The 17,029-nt window shown below is 31.7% G+C and overlaps 1 protein-coding gene across 1 annotated transcript in view; it reads right to left on the reverse strand.

The window, feature by feature from the left end:
- Window positions 1-17,029, reverse strand: part of LOC106464661 (lachesin-like) — a 171,104-nt gene that overhangs the window by 67,986 nt on the left and 86,089 nt on the right. Inside the window, exon 2 of the mRNA XM_022392984.1 lies at window positions 2,222-2,331. Within this exon, the coding sequence (XP_022248692.1) occupies window positions 2,222-2,331 (110 nt within the window). The remainder of the gene's footprint in view (window positions 1-2,221; window positions 2,332-17,029) is intronic.

The following is a 17,029-nucleotide window of genomic DNA, read 5'->3' on the forward strand; positions in this document are numbered from 1 at the left end:
AATGGCTCACTTGTAATTTTTTTTCTGACAGACTAAAGTAATAGAGAGTTCAAGTAAAACATTCCACCCAGTAGCAAGAAAAAAACACACAAAGAAAACTGAATTGCTTTCTGTGAATAAACATGCTTTGATCCTAAATGTTTGCTAAAGCATAGGTGTTTAATAAATTATTATTTGCAATTTCTGCTATTGCGAAATACCTAGCCAGAAGTAATATTTAGTAACGCAATTGAATTTTTTTAAAAAAAAGTTTATTTGATGCTCCTAGAATTAAATTAATTAAAGTTTACTTTTCTTATTTGCACAGAATCTGAAGACGAGATATACTTAGACTGATTACACTGGCGGGCAGGATCAGAGGCTTTGCAATAAGCTATTTGTGTGTTACAGCTCGTATGTTGGAATAACTGAGTAATCATAATCCGCTGTGAAAATGTATACAGTAACGATTTCCATCTGCAGGGGTTTAGACTAAACCGATTTAACAAGAACTCAGTTGTAGCAAAATGATAAATAGCCAATGCTGTAGTTTGTAAGTCAGGGATTAAGCGAGGGTTTGTTAATTTCTCTTGTTTGAGGAATCAAAATGCTATTCTCTTTTCTAATCAAGTATTCCATTGGTCATACAGAAATTCAGTAGGTATCAGAACAGGTATTTCAATCTTTTTCTTTTTGATAAACCTAAAACACACTAGATTATAAGTTCTTTTTAAACTGATTTCTCTAAAACATTAAATTTTAATTACTGTTCGGTTAATAATCACAATGTGCCTTTTTATTCACCGCTTGATAACATTTCTGATTACAAGCATCTTTTAGCTTTTAAATAACTTATTCTAAAAATGACTTTGGTACTCATTTAAAGACGTAATTTACGATAAAGAGTTTGTTTGTCATTAAGCATAAAGCTACACAATGGTCTATGTGTGCTCAGCCCACCACGGGTATCGAAACCCAAATTCTAGCGTTGTAAGTCCGCAGACGTACCGCTGTGGCACTGGGGAGCAGATAAATAGTTAGTAAAATATTAAGTATATGTATCATAATTAACCTAAATTCACATTTCTTGATTAATCAATCAATTTAAATATATTTTTACATTTATTGTGCTGTAAGCAAACTTATACAAAAGATATAACTTTTAGAAATATATAAAAGTATAACAGAATTATATTTTGGTAAACTTGAAAACTTTACATATTTCAATTTACATGTATGAAGGCGACGAAAAAATAACTTAAAAGTAAGATTCAAATCCTCTTCATATAAATGACTAAAAAATGCCTAATTTCATGCTCAACCAGAATATGGATTAAGTATGAAACTAGAGTGACATAGGAGCAACAGCTTAAAGAATCGGTATTCGAGTTAACCTTTTCTAATGCTGTCTTTATACGAAAATGAATTTTTTATATAAAATCGAAAAGCTCCATTTTGCTTTTGCTTGACGGATTAGATATGAGGTTAAGATTAAACAGACAAATGGTATGAAGACATGAAGAAATGTCTGAATATATTTATATATATAATTTATTTTACTGTTTACAGCTTTACAATTTTTATATCTGCGAACCTTTGTTCTACTTTTATTATATCATCAAGTTAGTAAAAATAATAGAATAATAATAATAATAATAACCTGAATGTATAAATTCACAAGTTGATATTGAATACACTCTTGGTGAGAACCGTTACCATTAAAAGTTCCGACACTCAGTGAAAATAGCTGACCATGGGTGAAATTACTCAATTTCGATGTCACATTTATCGAGGACCCAGCAATAGCTAGTGGGAATAATTGCATTATTGTGTGACTCAATATTTTAGGGACTCTGTAACAAATTCAGGACATACAAGCATTTCGATGCATAAATAGTTTGGAAAAAGTGTTTATAACGAGGGTTAAATGAAACTGATAACATAGAGATCTGCTGTACGGAAAAAAATTAGTTAACTGAATAAAATCATGTTTAATAATAGCATATCAATATGCAAAAAAATGCCTATTATTCTATTAATAAATACTTTATGTTGATTAGGATGTTATATAGATGATACAACTTCCTTAATATTTTACTATTATTAAACATTAGAACATTTACATTTAAAATGAGATTTCATATCTAGTGTACTGTTTATATTCAGTTGCTACATAAGATGAACGATTCATTCGAAAATTCTTTATGGAATTTTTCATCGTGGTTTCTATTCTCAAACTTACTCTGTAGTTTCCAAGGTTTTCCACAATACACGGAAACTCAATATCGCGACCAACAGGAACTGTGACGTTCGGAATAGGCTCAGAAAATCTTGGCAGGTCATTACAATGCCCTAAAAGATAAAAAAATAAAAAGAAACAGAAGAACAATTTTTCTTAAAAAATAAAATTAAAATTTAATTTGGAAATTAATTCATCTGTTGTTTGTATGAGAAATCGAGAAGAACAACTGATTATATAGAACACTTTCATGAAAATTATTTTATAGTTATCATGATAGAATTAACTCAACAGCAATAATTCTCTAGCAGTGACTGTGGACGCTTTTGTGGTAAAAATATTCTGACAAATTTTATCTCATGAACCTAATAAAAGTTTAGCGGTGATTGTATACCCTTATGTGGTAACAATATTCTGACGGATTTTATCTCATAAATCTAATAAAAGTTTAGCAGTGATTGTAAACGTTTGTGGTATCAGTATCCTGACGGATTTTACCTCATGATTATATAAAAGTGTAACATTGACTTTATACCCTTTTGTGGTAGTAATATTCTGATAGATTTTATCTTATGGATATAGTAAACGTTTAGCAATGAGTTTACCCACTTATGGTATCAATATCCTAACGGATTTTATCTCATGAATCTAATAAAAGTTTAGCAGTGATTGTATACCCTTTTGTGGTATCAATATTCTGATTGATTTTAACTCATGAATCTATTTCTCAGTTAGACTAATTATCAATGTTCAATGGAAATATACAAAAGGAGCTGATATTTTTCATTGTGAAAGAGCATTATTGCAATAAATAATTACTGTTGTATAGGAACTTTTTGGAATCTTCCATCTGACTATTTACATCTTTTGGATTCTGATTAACTCCAAACCACATAAGAGCTGGCACGTTGGAATTTCTTGTAAAATATATTAAAATGAAAAGCTAAAAATCTTATTATTTTTCAGGTGAACAATATAATATACCAAAGTATATTGTCTACGACAACTGCTCTCTCTTAGGTAAGCTTTTGTTCGAATTTCAAACATTGTGTGTGAGGTTAAGATCCAAAACTGGAAAATAACTTTCAGTAAACTACTAAATCTTTGATCCGAATTTTCTGTTAGTGTATGTGGGATTGACACTTATATGATTATATATATATATAAACATCTATATAAACATCAACTTCAAGATAACTGAAACTTTAATAATACTTCTTTTGCGAACGTCTCAAAATAATTTATAAAAGTTGATGAACTCCGTCAATTGTTAAATAAATTGAAATTTCTTTCATAGCATTTTGTGGAAATAAAACGAATATTGGACGTAATTTGAATGAACTCTTCTGTGGCATGTTACGAAGTACAACGAATTGTAATGAGTACAGAATCAAAAGTTTCATCACCATATTTTTTATAAGTTCATGTATCTATTCAATTGGCTAAGCTAATATTTATTTTATTAGAAATTCTTGAAAACGTGTTAACTTATACACACACACTTTTTGTAGCAAGCCAAAACCAAATGAATCACATTTCAGCGGATGATATAGGAAAACATTCTTTAAAGAAAAATGAGCAAACGATATACTTGAATAGTGCAATTGGTTGTTTTCAATAATAATTCTTACTGTCTGTTTCTCACCTTCTCTGTCCCTAAGCATGAAGGATTTTACTGAAAACTAATTATCTTAGAGCATTTTGTTGAAACACTCTAAGTGTAAGCCAATTGCAAGTACATTCTTCAACATACCGAAAACAAAGCATAGACTACTTGAATAGTATATTCAATATAATTTAAGAAAAAAAATTAATTGAATATCCCAGGAACCAACACAGCGCTACGGAACGGTGGGTAAACCAAATACTATTGGAAAATACAGAAACAACAGTAACTTATATCCATACCTTATATACTCATATATACCTTATATTTAGCTCTGGTTTTAGTAAATAACACAGGCGAAAAGGAAGGGATAGGAGTATTAAAGACACTGCATTCAAGTATTACATAACTGTTTTTTTTTAAACCATTCACTGTGCAAGCGTGTGCCAATTTAGCACATCCAATAATACCGAGTGGAATGTAAAAATGTTTAATAAATCTGAACTGAGGCGCATTAAAAAGTTTAGAAAAATACATAAAACACACAATATATCGCCAAATTAGTACTACACCATGGTATTAAAAGATGTTAAAATTGCTTAAAAAAAGCAATTGGCAAAAGCTTTGGAAAATGTCCTTCACGGGTAATTAGCTTGTATTCTTGTTTAATGGGGGTAACGCTTTCAATTCATAGTTCTTATACATTTGTTTATTACTGACTATCATTAGACATCGAGAGAAACGATTGGAAACGGATTTAAAGAGAATCTGGAAGACGGATTATTTTTAAATTTAAAACGGATGTGACTGTCGTTTTCAGTTTTATCAAAGATGGATATAAAATTTTATATAACCTTCCTTTTTATTAATTTTTAAATCAAAGGTAACATGTGCAAGTACTTCATAAAACTTTTGATTTTGTTTTTCGGAATAAAGCAATTAACTTTGATTCTTTAGAGGAAACCCAATAATATTTACTTGCGTGGTTCATTAGAGGAAAGAGAACAGATAGATTTTTTAAAAAATATAATACTTTACTTAGATTGTTAAGAGAAGCCTGAAATTTCTAAAGGATCAGCGATTCTTTTTCATTAAGTGGTCACTACAGGTTATTAACCTTTAGCTTAGGGAAACTGGGTGGTTATACCAAACAAAATTTTCTTCATCTTAAACATTTTACTGTTTAATTAGCCAAGTAGACATAAGAAAATAAGTCGTGAAAGTACACTACCTCTCTGAAACATTACCTTTATGACTCTACCATTCATAAGTCATCTAGTCTTCACATCTAAAAGCTATTTGTTTAACTATTACTAAGGTTTAATTGAGCTCCCCAGTGGCACAGCGGCATGTCTGCGGACTTACAACACGAGAAACCGCGCTTAAATATCCGTGGTGGCAGAGAAAAGATAGTCCATTGTGTAGCTTTGTGCTTATTTACAAGCAAACAAATACCAAAATACTAGTTAGCTTATATCCTACATTTTGGTTGCTGTATTTAGGGTGTATTTAGGGATTGTTTAGTGGCAGAAACTGTGATATATTCATCGATGTTCTTCTTAGTATGTGTTTTTAGTGTATGTACTGTAACGAATTTGTTGTTATATATTTATTTTAATATCAAGGTTTGTTTGGATTGAGTTTATGTTTAAAAACATGCATAGCTTATAGTGTTAGATATGTATTGCGAAACTCCCGCCTATTCTCCAAAGTTGTAGAAGATTCTCGAGAGAAAGAATCTACAAATTTGTATTGTTAGGTAATCTGAATTTTCTAGAACGCCACCACACGGCTATAAATATAACCAACGCGACGGCACCAAAGAGAGTATCTATTGTTAGTTCGCTATAATCAGTGTGCTATAAAACTTCGGAAGCTATAACTGTGATTGTTATAACACTTATCAATTGGAAAACTTAAGATATTTGACCAGGAGAATTTACAAAGTTCGAACATTACAAATCATTTAACGTCAGTGGATTCTCATTCGACATTAGTATTTTTACGAAAACGTTATAGAAATTCACCGCGGAAGACTCAGCGCGCGTGACTGGTGAATAATGAAGGACAAAGCTAGCTAGTTCCCCGTTATGTGAATTGTACCTACGCCAACTCGTATTCAACTCATTCATCGTAAACCCTCGATAAGATATCAAGGAAGTTCCAAAATAGAAAGAAGACTTTATATTGTTTGTAAGCTTGTGAAACTTTTGTTTATAAATCATTGTTTGTAATAACTATTTGTAATGATTGTTATTGTAAATTGTACTGTTGTGTGTATATTAAAACATATTTGTGTTAAAAAAGAAAACTGTGTAACAAAACTGTGTTGGCAAATATTACAAACTGACTATATATCGGCATTTATTTAAATACTAAATCCAGAGTACAATTTAACTACTAAATTAAAATTTATCAGTTAACTCAATTTCAAGCTATTTGAAATTCTAATATGTTACAGTACACCTTTGTGTTTAGGTATGGACTATCTTGTTTGCAAAGTTTATGTATTCTGTAATTCAACTTACATACGTTGAAAAGGGAGATTATTTACATTTCAGAATTATTTGCGACTGCTATTTTTAAAAGTATAGAAAACACACTAAAGTACCCATTTTTTTAAATCGAAAAACGCTTATCATTACAAACTGTGAGAGGAAATCAATGCTAGGCTATGACTGAAGAGGTAACTAAAGTCACGTTCCCACATACAACATTTCTTTTCAAACTACCATTTAGAGCAAACCTTTTTTACAATACAGACAATTTTTACATTAAATATGTCAAATATCGTCAAATTTTGTATTACCGTTTTTGTTGTTGTTGTTTCTCAAATACAAAGATTTCCGTGCAAATATAAATATATTCAAGATACTTGGCTGTCAAAAAGGCATAAAAGGGACTGCAATAATTGAAGTGATTCTTTTTTTCTGTGTTATCTCATGGTAAGGTAACATAAGCGTTTCAACAGCTCTCGTTTAAGAATAACTTACTACTGTAATTAGTTTATTTTACGATTACTTTTTGTAGAATAAATGACGATATGAGTGAAAGGCCTTAATTATTAGTGAAATAAAAAAGTAAGTGTTTTATGTGATTATTAATTTCTAACTTATACTATCAAATTATTCAAATTGATTGTAGCGATAGCTAGTACTTTAAGCAGGAGATTATATAAAAATAGCATCTTTTGAAGTATTATCTAAACAAAATACAGTTTCACCTAAAATACGATCTTATCAAAGCATAGCAGCATTCACCAAAGCGTACTTGAAGAGTATAGGTATGGATAATCACATCAAATTCGATATATGTAAACAACAGGATAAATGATACAAAATAGGACGTCAAAGGACGTTAACATAAATATAAAATATCAGTAGCTGATAAAAAAAGAAAAAAACGTTTTTTGTTTCGAAATTTCGAGCAAAGCTACACAGGACCTATCTGCGAATAGCAATGGATGATTTTGAACTGATTGCTTAGAGAGAAAGCAACTAGTCGACAGAACCAACCACCAACTTTTGGGCTACTCTTTACTGATCGAAAGGTTGGACTTTATCATTATTCTTACAACGCACGCACATTTTCTCTGCGCATCTTTGTGCCGTGAGAACAGAAACATTAATGTGAATACGTAGGAGTGTAGGTTTTAAAGCAGTATATGTCCCTCAAGTGCAAGCATTCTGTGTATTTTGTGATATATATTTTTTTATGTTCTGTAATATCTGGAAAGAATATCTGTTAGTTTTCTACACCTTCAGTATTTACATGAAGATATCAGTTACATTGTCTGTAACAGTTCTCCACAGTTCTTTTTGAAATAATGCAGGATGTTTCGTTTTTACTTGTTTGGGCGTGGCATATTAGTTAACTGCCTGGGCTGCAAATCCGAGGATTTATGGTTCATAACTAGATGCTGCAAAAATACAACCCGCAACTTGAGGGCTAAACTCAGCTAGTCGATAATAAAGCTACGACAAGTTATTTTAATCAATTTCAGTTTTACGGGAATTTTCAGTGACATCTATAAGCAGTTTCGTATTCATCCAGATAAAGTGATTTCTCGGCTTCATTTGTCTAAATTAGTTCAAACCAGATAAAGTGATTTCTCGATTCATCTGTCTTAATTAGTACAAACCAGATAAAGTGATTTCTCGACTTTATCTGTCTTAATTAGTACAAACCAGATAAAGTGATTTCTCGGCTTCATCTGTTTTAATTGGTGCAAACCAGATAAAGTTATTTCTCTACTTCAAAACTTTTATTTTGTTTTTCTGCTAATGAATTTTTCAGGTTAATATTTTTGAGCGCTAAAATACATAATTAATCTTGAGTTATCAAGAATTAAATCGCTATCAACGAAGACTTTTAGCTGAAAAACCAAGCACTTGCTGAATAAACTTCCTTATTTAGCTTTATACCTGAAGTTATTCTCTACGAGAAATCACTTTATCTGGTTTGTACTAATTAAGACAGATGAAATCGAGAAATAACTTTATCTGGTTTGTACTAATTAAGACAGATGAAGCGAGAAATCACTTTGTCTGGTTTGTACCAATTAAGACAGATGAAATCGAGAAATAACTTTATCTGGTTTGTACTAATTAAGACAGATGAAGTCGAGAAATCACAGAAAAAAGTAGAAAATAATAATTTCTGTAAGACACCAGTCAACTGTGTTCAACAAACTTCAATAATGATATTAGGATGACAAATTAAATACTTTTATTTCAGCGGCAACAAAATTCATAGCGATTACTCGCTTAATTTAATTTCTCCATGTTACGTCAAGTTAAACGTCAGGTTACGTTTGTACTAGAAATTTTAAATACAAAAATGATTTTAAAATTTGGGCATTTGTTGTTAAGCTCGAAGCTACACATTAGGCTATCTGTTCTCTGCCCATTTTTAGCATTGGAAACCTTGAGACTTACCGCTGAGCTACCGGGGGGCGATTAAAAGTTATAGGGTTAGGTGAAAGTTATTTGGCTGGAAAGTTGCCCAAATGTTGCTATATTTTACATCTTTTAACTTTATATATATTTTTTTATATCCTGACTAAGTAATGGCCGAGTTTGCTTGTTAATTATATTTAGATTGTTTTCTTGTATGAGTTTTCATATCTCATGGAACAGAGTTTCTGAGACTTGAGAAGAACTTTTATTGGTTTTTCTGTTCTAATATTGACAGTTATTTGTATTTATCGCACTCAACAAATGAGAGTTAATTTCATGAAAACCTTCATTACGAATAACATTTGAGAATTAAAGAAAATCCTCTATCGGAAGCAAATAGTCCTAGACACAACTGTGCCATTTTATGTTTCTTTGCTAGAAAATACACTTTGATATAAAAGTATCTTTAATTGTACAGACAGTTGAACACATTTTCACGTTTGACCAGATTGAATACAGATTGAACTGAGTTAATAATTACACTTATAAACTTTCATTTAAAAAAAAAGTTAAGTACATTAGTGCAAATTCAAAATAGGAACTCTTACAGTTTTGATATCGAGATGAATAATGTCACCATTCGATTCTTCCTCCCGGCACTCACAATTTCACTTCATGCATAGATTATCAATGCAAACTTTCAGTAATCAATGCTAGTGCCTGTCAGACCCAGTTTTGAATATTCTATGTAAAATAAAGTTATCTTCTTTTTTTCCCTATTAGTGTAGGAAATATTCTTGTTTATATTTCACTATTAAGAAAGTAAAGTCCTGTATATATTTATATTGTATTTCTGAGATAGAATATATAGAAGTTCTGGATCGAACAAATTATGTACATCCAAAAATTTCCAATTTTATCTATTTTGGTTTGTTAAACAATCTGCTTCTTGCTACAAAAAAAGTTTCTAGAACTTTATAGAAGTTAGTTTGTATTAGGCTAAAAATGTGAATATCAAAATTCTGTTTTAGAAACGGAAACTTTTCTTAAAGCATTTTTTTCCAGAGCTCCTGAAAAATAGTAGTGTATAGTAATATCGTAAATTTGTTTTGAAAAGCTTGTTGTTACGCACATATCACATCTTCTGTATCTGTAGGTCTCTGGCATTATAAAACTTAAAATATTAAAATAAGAGTCAATTTATTTCGTTAAAAACAAAATGCTGAACAACCAAGATATGTGTTTGAAATTCCGTTTTTCACTTAGTAGTGAGCACAGGGTTCAATTAATTATAGGTATATGAACATCAACTGTCGCTTTTTGAACATTTTTATCAGATTATTAGCAAGTTAATCATCTGAATGTCTAGTCGATGAACAATAAGATTCAGACTTAGTAGTTTGTTTATTTCTTTATTATGGGGTATCTAGACTAAGTAAAACCGTTTGCCACATTACAAGCAATGAGCAAACTAAATGTTGTGAAGATCCATCTGGTAGTGGAAAAGTGAGTTTAAATTTATTTTATTTTTGTTCGTTATTGGTCTTTCCGAGGACAAGTAAAACCGTTTGGGGTATAGCATGTTACACACTCTAGCAATTAACAAATGAAGCATTCTAAAGATACAGTCGGTATAGTGGAATGTTGATTTCAACCATATTCATTACTTTTGCTATCAAAGGGCGTCTCTGGAGTATGTGAAGCCTCTAGCGATTAGGAAGTCCAATGTTTTAACAGTTATCAAATCGACCTTTCTTAAGATCAAGCTGGAAGTATTAACGATAATTTAGACTTTATTTATCTCCCTTTCTTCACTACATTTATCTGAGGCAAGTAAAGCATTTATAATGGCTGGAGACGGCTTGAATGGGTAATGAAGAAAAACTTTAATATAAGTTTAACATAACAGCAAATGCACAACGTTTCGACAAGGTTTTGTCATCATCAGGTACCTGATCATTACCCATTCAAGCCGTCTCCAGCCATTATCCTCGTCATCGAATTTGAAAGTAAAGCGTTTGTTTAACACTCAAGCAATTAACAAAACTAAACCTTCTAAACACTAGAAACAAAAAATATATATATTTATACCTTTTCTTGTTGGGTTTCCTTAGAGCGACTAAACCCATATAGAAATTGGAAAATCTAGTTATCCGGTGATTGGCAAATCAATCCTTTTGAAGCCCAGTAGGTACTTGTGTGGTCATTTTCTCATTATAGCAAAATTGACGGGTCATTAAAAAGCCCGTGGGCTGTAAACGGGTTTATTATCTTGCACTTTAGTTCTATTTAGGCGTTTTTTTTATATAGAGCTTTAAATTCAAATCATTTAAAAACGTTGCATGAAAAATATAAATACATGATTAGCCTTGAATAGTACAGTCAATGTGTATTTTATCTTTTTCTACGATTTGATTTGAAGTCAGATTATTTACATGATTAGCCTTGAATAGTACAGTCAATGTGTATTTTATCTTCTTCTACGATTTCATTTGAAGTCAGGTTATTTTCAATAATCACTTAAGCGACAGATTGTACACCACTAAGACGACGAATATAGGTTATTGTTTATGTATTTTACATAAGTTTAGATTGTCTTTATGTCTTATTAGAAGTTTGATAAACTTATTATATATATATATTCTATTTTCAACTTTTCTCACTCTGATTCTTCGACTAAGTATAACTTTTGTGCATTTAAAAGTAATTGACGTAATTCCTCATAGACATTTAATGAATTTAAAATAACCTGACTTCAAATGAAATCGTAGAAGAAGATAAAATACACATTGACTGTACTATTCAAGGCTAATCATGTAAATAACCTGACTTCAAATGAAATCGTAGAAGAAGATAAAATACACATTGGCTGTACTATTCAAGGCTAATCAGGTGAAAGTTTGCCTTGGTGAAAACAGGAGCAAATTTGAAAACAAAAATGAAAGAGCATAAAAAACGAACATTAAAACCAGAATACAAATAATTCATTATTTCTTCTTACAAGAGACTTTGACCACCCCATGAACTGTGAATCAGCCAAAATGATAAAAGAAACGGAAAATTACTTAACATGAAGAATTGTTGAAAGCTATATCATTAAAAGTGTACCGAACTTGACCAAATCCCCTGAAGGTAATTTCAACCTGAACCATTTCCTAATGCCGTGTGTTCACAAGGGAATTTCACAATCAGGTATCACCTAAGCTGTGTGGGAATATTTCTTCAGGAGTGTCAAAATTATCTTCCCTGTTTTTGTGCTAATACTGTGTTCCAAAAATGTAGTTTATTTCTTATATTCATATAACTTATGATTGAAAATTAATTTAGCACATAATATTAATAGTCGCATAAGTGAATCACGAACATAAGATGAATTCATTTTTATTTTTCGCAACTTAAACTTCTGAAATAATAATTACAGATGAGATGTTTCTTTGCGTAAATACGGAGTTTAACATGATTCACAGAGACCCTAGTGTACCAATCAAGCTCTTCCATTATTCCCACTTACCTCTATAGCTATCTCATTAGGGAAAACTTAAGAAGCGTTAGGACGCTCGCTCATGTTTCCTGAGCACACGTGCCAAGTTTGAACTCGATAACTTATGAGTGTGACAGAGACGTCGGAACCTTGTTGCTGTAACACTCCCACTTTTACATATCTGGCTTACATAGGAACTGTAAATTGTATTACTATATTAATTTTCTGGGGACATGCTCCTGACCCCCTAGATTGAACTGCTTTTAGCAGCTCCTTATACTTTCAAGCTGTCATTGTAAAATTTACATGTCTAACCAAGCGCTCCCACTTTGCTACTCCTTCCTACACCACTGGAGTAGGATATAAACACAAATTTAAACATGGCGTCTCCGGGATCACGAGAAGGCGAGGAACACAAAATCGATGCAGTTTCGGGCTCAATGGCCCTTAAAACCAACTGTTATATCTCCATTATGTCTAGGTGACCTTCTGATGGTGTTTTAATCTCCTTTTGTAACCTCTTGTAGCGGGCTAAGTCATATGTATATATATAAGGACAAACCCCGGGTTAACTCGAGTCCGCCTGCCAAGTTTTGACTTGCTAGCTTCAGAACTTGTGAAAAGAGTTAATTGAATATACAAACATACAGATTTACAAGCTAAGTTCATATAGAACAAAACACACCTTTAAAAACCACTATACTACGATATTATTTTCCGAACAACGACAGTAAGTGTTATTACGTTATCACTTTTTGTTGAAATATTATACGAATAAAACTATAGCATAACAAACATTCTAGAGTATTTTAAAACGCTCTGAAAAAAGGTAAAAATTATCAAAGACTAAACAACACTGACAAACCCCAACAGGTTCACGTGTTTTCCTTGATGTGGTAATAGTGTAAGTAAAATTAAAATATGTTTTCAGTTTTCATGTATTTATAAAACGAAAGTATGAAATAGTTTTTTATTGTATGCATTATAGTCATCGCTATGATGTATTATTTAATGATCCAGCCATCCAGTATCACAATTCCATCAAGAGATTAAACAATGAAGGATAAGTGATTCCAGTAATATATAAAAATTGCTAATCTGTTAGTACTAGAATCATATCTAAACCAATTTAATGCCAACAAACAAATACGCCAACTTTACTATGGTGAAGGTCGGGGGTTTTAAAATGTTATCATTTCAATTATTTTTCTACAAGGAAAAGGCGGGATGTTTCATTTGGATAAGTTTCAGAGTCTGATATTTATAAAAACAGTTTACAAAAAAACAAAAACAGAAATGCTAGACTATTCTTAATTTAGCGTCGAAAACTTAGAGCCATGTTTAAATGTTTAAAAACAGTTTTTTTTTCAAGTGAGCCAAGAAAAACTAGTTATAGATTCATTGAATGAAAACTATGACTGTGTGTGTGGGAAAGAAAGAATAATTTTTTTCTAGATTTCTAATCAAAGGATCATTGTAACTATATCGGATAGCAACGGAAAATCCGCTTTCAAAGAATCTGTTTTGGATAGCTTGAAAGATAAGAATGAAATTGCATATTAGAAATTACTTAGTCCTATTTTGCTACAAACACAAAAAGTAATTAAAGTATAAACTGTGTGTTTGTTATTTTATTTTAAAAATTCTACCTTCAAAAATGATCTCAAATTTTCTTAGGTAAAATAATTTCAAAACAAATTTTAAATTAAACCGTTACGTGGTAACTTTGTTCGTTTGTTGTTAAGCTCAAAACTACACAATGGACCATCTGTGCTGTGTCCATCACGGGTATCGTTTGTTTGTTTAAGTTTATGCACAAAGCTACACAATGGGCTATCTGTGCTCTGCCCACCACTGCTATTGAAACCCGGTTTCTAGCCTTGTAAGTCCGCGGATACGGGTATCGAAACCCGGTTTTAGCGTTATAAGTTCACAGACTAACTGCTGAGGCATTGTTGGGCACGTGGTAGCGTTGTATTAAATCTATTATTGTCATAAAAGCTTTGAAACCCTGGTCCCAATTTGAATTTTGTCTTCTCTGATTCTGATAATTTCTTGGATGCTTTTTTTGTTTATTATGGATACCAATAAATTTTTGAACATGTACCTGTAACTTGAGAGAACAGATTCTTTTGTACCTGTTTTGGTGCACCGTTTCTTTGAGATTTCTTTCTAAACTATTGTTTGAAAAATAAAACAAATAATTTATATATGCAGTAAATTGGCCTACAGTAGAAGTTGGTGTGTAGTAAATTAATATTAGCTTCTAATCAAAACAAGCTACTTACATAGATAAGTACTAAAATTCAACTCAGTAATGGCTATATCTATTTTCATATAAGGCCCGGCATGGCCAGGTGGATAAGGCGCTCGACTCACAATCTGAGGGTCGCGGGTTCGAATCCGCATCCCACCAAACATGCTCGCCCTTTCAGCCGTGGGGGCGTTATAATGTGACGGTCAATCCCACTATTCGTTGGTAAAAAAGTAGCCCAAAAGTTGGCGGTGGGTGGTGATGACTAGCTGCCTTCCCTCTAGTCTTACACTGCTAAATTAGGGACGGCTAGCGCAGATAGCCCTCGTGTAGCTTTGCGCGAAATTCCAAAACAAACAAACAAACAATATTTTCATATACTATTCTTACGTAATAATGATTAGAAAGCATTGTTTATTCATTTTGGTACTTCGCTTTTAGCGATATGTTCGGTCGTAATCCCAGTAATGTTTCACGAAATTAGGCAGGTATAGGAAGATAATTTGGTTAGTTCTCAAATTATATAGTAATCTAAAAATGCAAAATAATCCTTAAGAAAAATATTTAATAATCAGTATACGTTCAAAATAACAAAATAGATATTCTAAACATTTCTAACTAATATTGCTAGTGAATGTAACCTTAACGAAAGAATAAAGTATTAGATATTTATTTAGGGCAAACACATTTTTTCCTTTCCATCAGCTACTTTCTTCAGGAGAAGTTGTTCTGAGCGTCATTTGGTTGGTATTCTGCACATCCTTAATTTAAAATGGGTTTTAGTAAACTAGGAGTGTAAATAAAACTGTAAAACCGTTCGATGAATTCTGGTTAAGTTGTAGCATTTTGAACTCAAACGGTAGACTTAACGTTTGGAAGCAAATAATAACTTGCAAGTTAAATTACAAAATTCATGAAATCAAGTGGTGCTGTGAATAAAAGCACCTAATCAAAAACACCTTAGGTGTGAGAAAAGGCGCGGCCAAAAAAGGTTTGAACGTGCGACTCAAAGGAATGAAATCAAAATTAATGCTATAAGTGTAGCTATCGGTTTGACCGCCAATTTTGATTTCATTCCTTTAAGTCGCTAGCTTAATCTTTTTCTTTTTTTTTAATCCCATCTTTTTTTTCACACCTAAGGTGTTTTTGAGTAGATATCATGATATTTTTTCAATACACAACAACAAACCACAGTAAGTAAGAAAGTGACAATCGATAGTAACCAACATTAGCTTTAAGATCGCAACCCTATTATTTGGAACAGACCTTTACCTTTCAGAACCAACCATATTCTTTAAAATATATGGTGGTAGTTTTTCCTCTCTAAAACAGTGCCGCCCCCCAGTGGCACAGCGGTATATCTGCGGATTTACCACGCTAGAAACCGAGTTTCGATACCCGTGGTGGGCAGAGCACAGATAGTCCATTGTGTAGCTTTGTACATAAATTCAAACAAACAAACAAACTAAATATTTAGCAAATTTTACTTAAAAATTGGCAATGAATAATCAACAGTAACCGTCCACCCGTATGATTGTTTTGAAAACTTGAGCTAGAAACTGATAATCTAGTTTGCTTGGCCTAATCAATACTTATGTATCTAAACGTCACTCCTAACACACAGTGTGTCCTGCGGGTTGTTTTTGCCTCACGACACACTACCACGTGTGTTGATATCAAATAACATAATAAACGTCTAACTTGGAAAACTATAGATAACGACAGAGTTTCAACATCAAGACCAAATTATAAAGAAATATGTTTCTAATTGTTCCGACAAAATTTAATAGTGGACTATCAAAATTGCACCAAATATTTTATATTATTCAAAGCATAACATGGCATTCTGTGTTCCTAATCTCTTTTTATTATACATACCGAATGTATTATTGCTGTTTGTTGAAGGCAGATTTAATTTAGCAGTGAAGTTCTACTATATGTTTAGGTTATGATGCCCATTTTTAAACCACATTTTCATAACTTAGAAAAATGTTAGTATAAAGTCAGCATATACATTCTACAATAAATAAATACAAAGCCATAAAACAAAGTAGAATTATATAGATACAGATGGTTTCTTTCTCATATCTCTTATTTTAGGTTGTTACCTACGAGTTTAACAATCTCCCTCTTCATCTGCTCTGTTGAAAATGAAATATTGACGTTTAAATGAGATTGCAGAACAAAGTATAACTGTAAAATAGGTTTGAATATCAAGCTTGTACAATAAGATGAAAGCTTATTTGGTTTGAGTTTCGATTGAGTTAGTTGAAATGGCTACTTATATTTGCTTGTCATGAAGTGTACCTGGTAGTATGTAAATTCAGTTCTACATGCAGACGGATTGTTACCAAATATATGGAGGGCGGTCGCCAGACTTGAAACTAAATAAGTTAGTAGTGTGTGAGTACATAGGATATTAGACTAGGATATTAACTAGATATTAGACTAGGATATTAGGATATTAACTAGATATTAGACTAGAATATTAGGATATTAACTAATATTAGACTAGGATATTAGGATATTAACTAGATATTAGACTAGGATGTTAGGATATTAACTAGATATT

Source organism: Limulus polyphemus, unplaced genomic scaffold (genome assembly GCF_000517525.1).
Source record: "Limulus polyphemus unplaced genomic scaffold, Limulus_polyphemus-2.1.2 Scaffold62, whole genome shotgun sequence".
Taxonomy (NCBI): domain Eukaryota; kingdom Metazoa; phylum Arthropoda; class Merostomata; order Xiphosura; family Limulidae; genus Limulus; species Limulus polyphemus.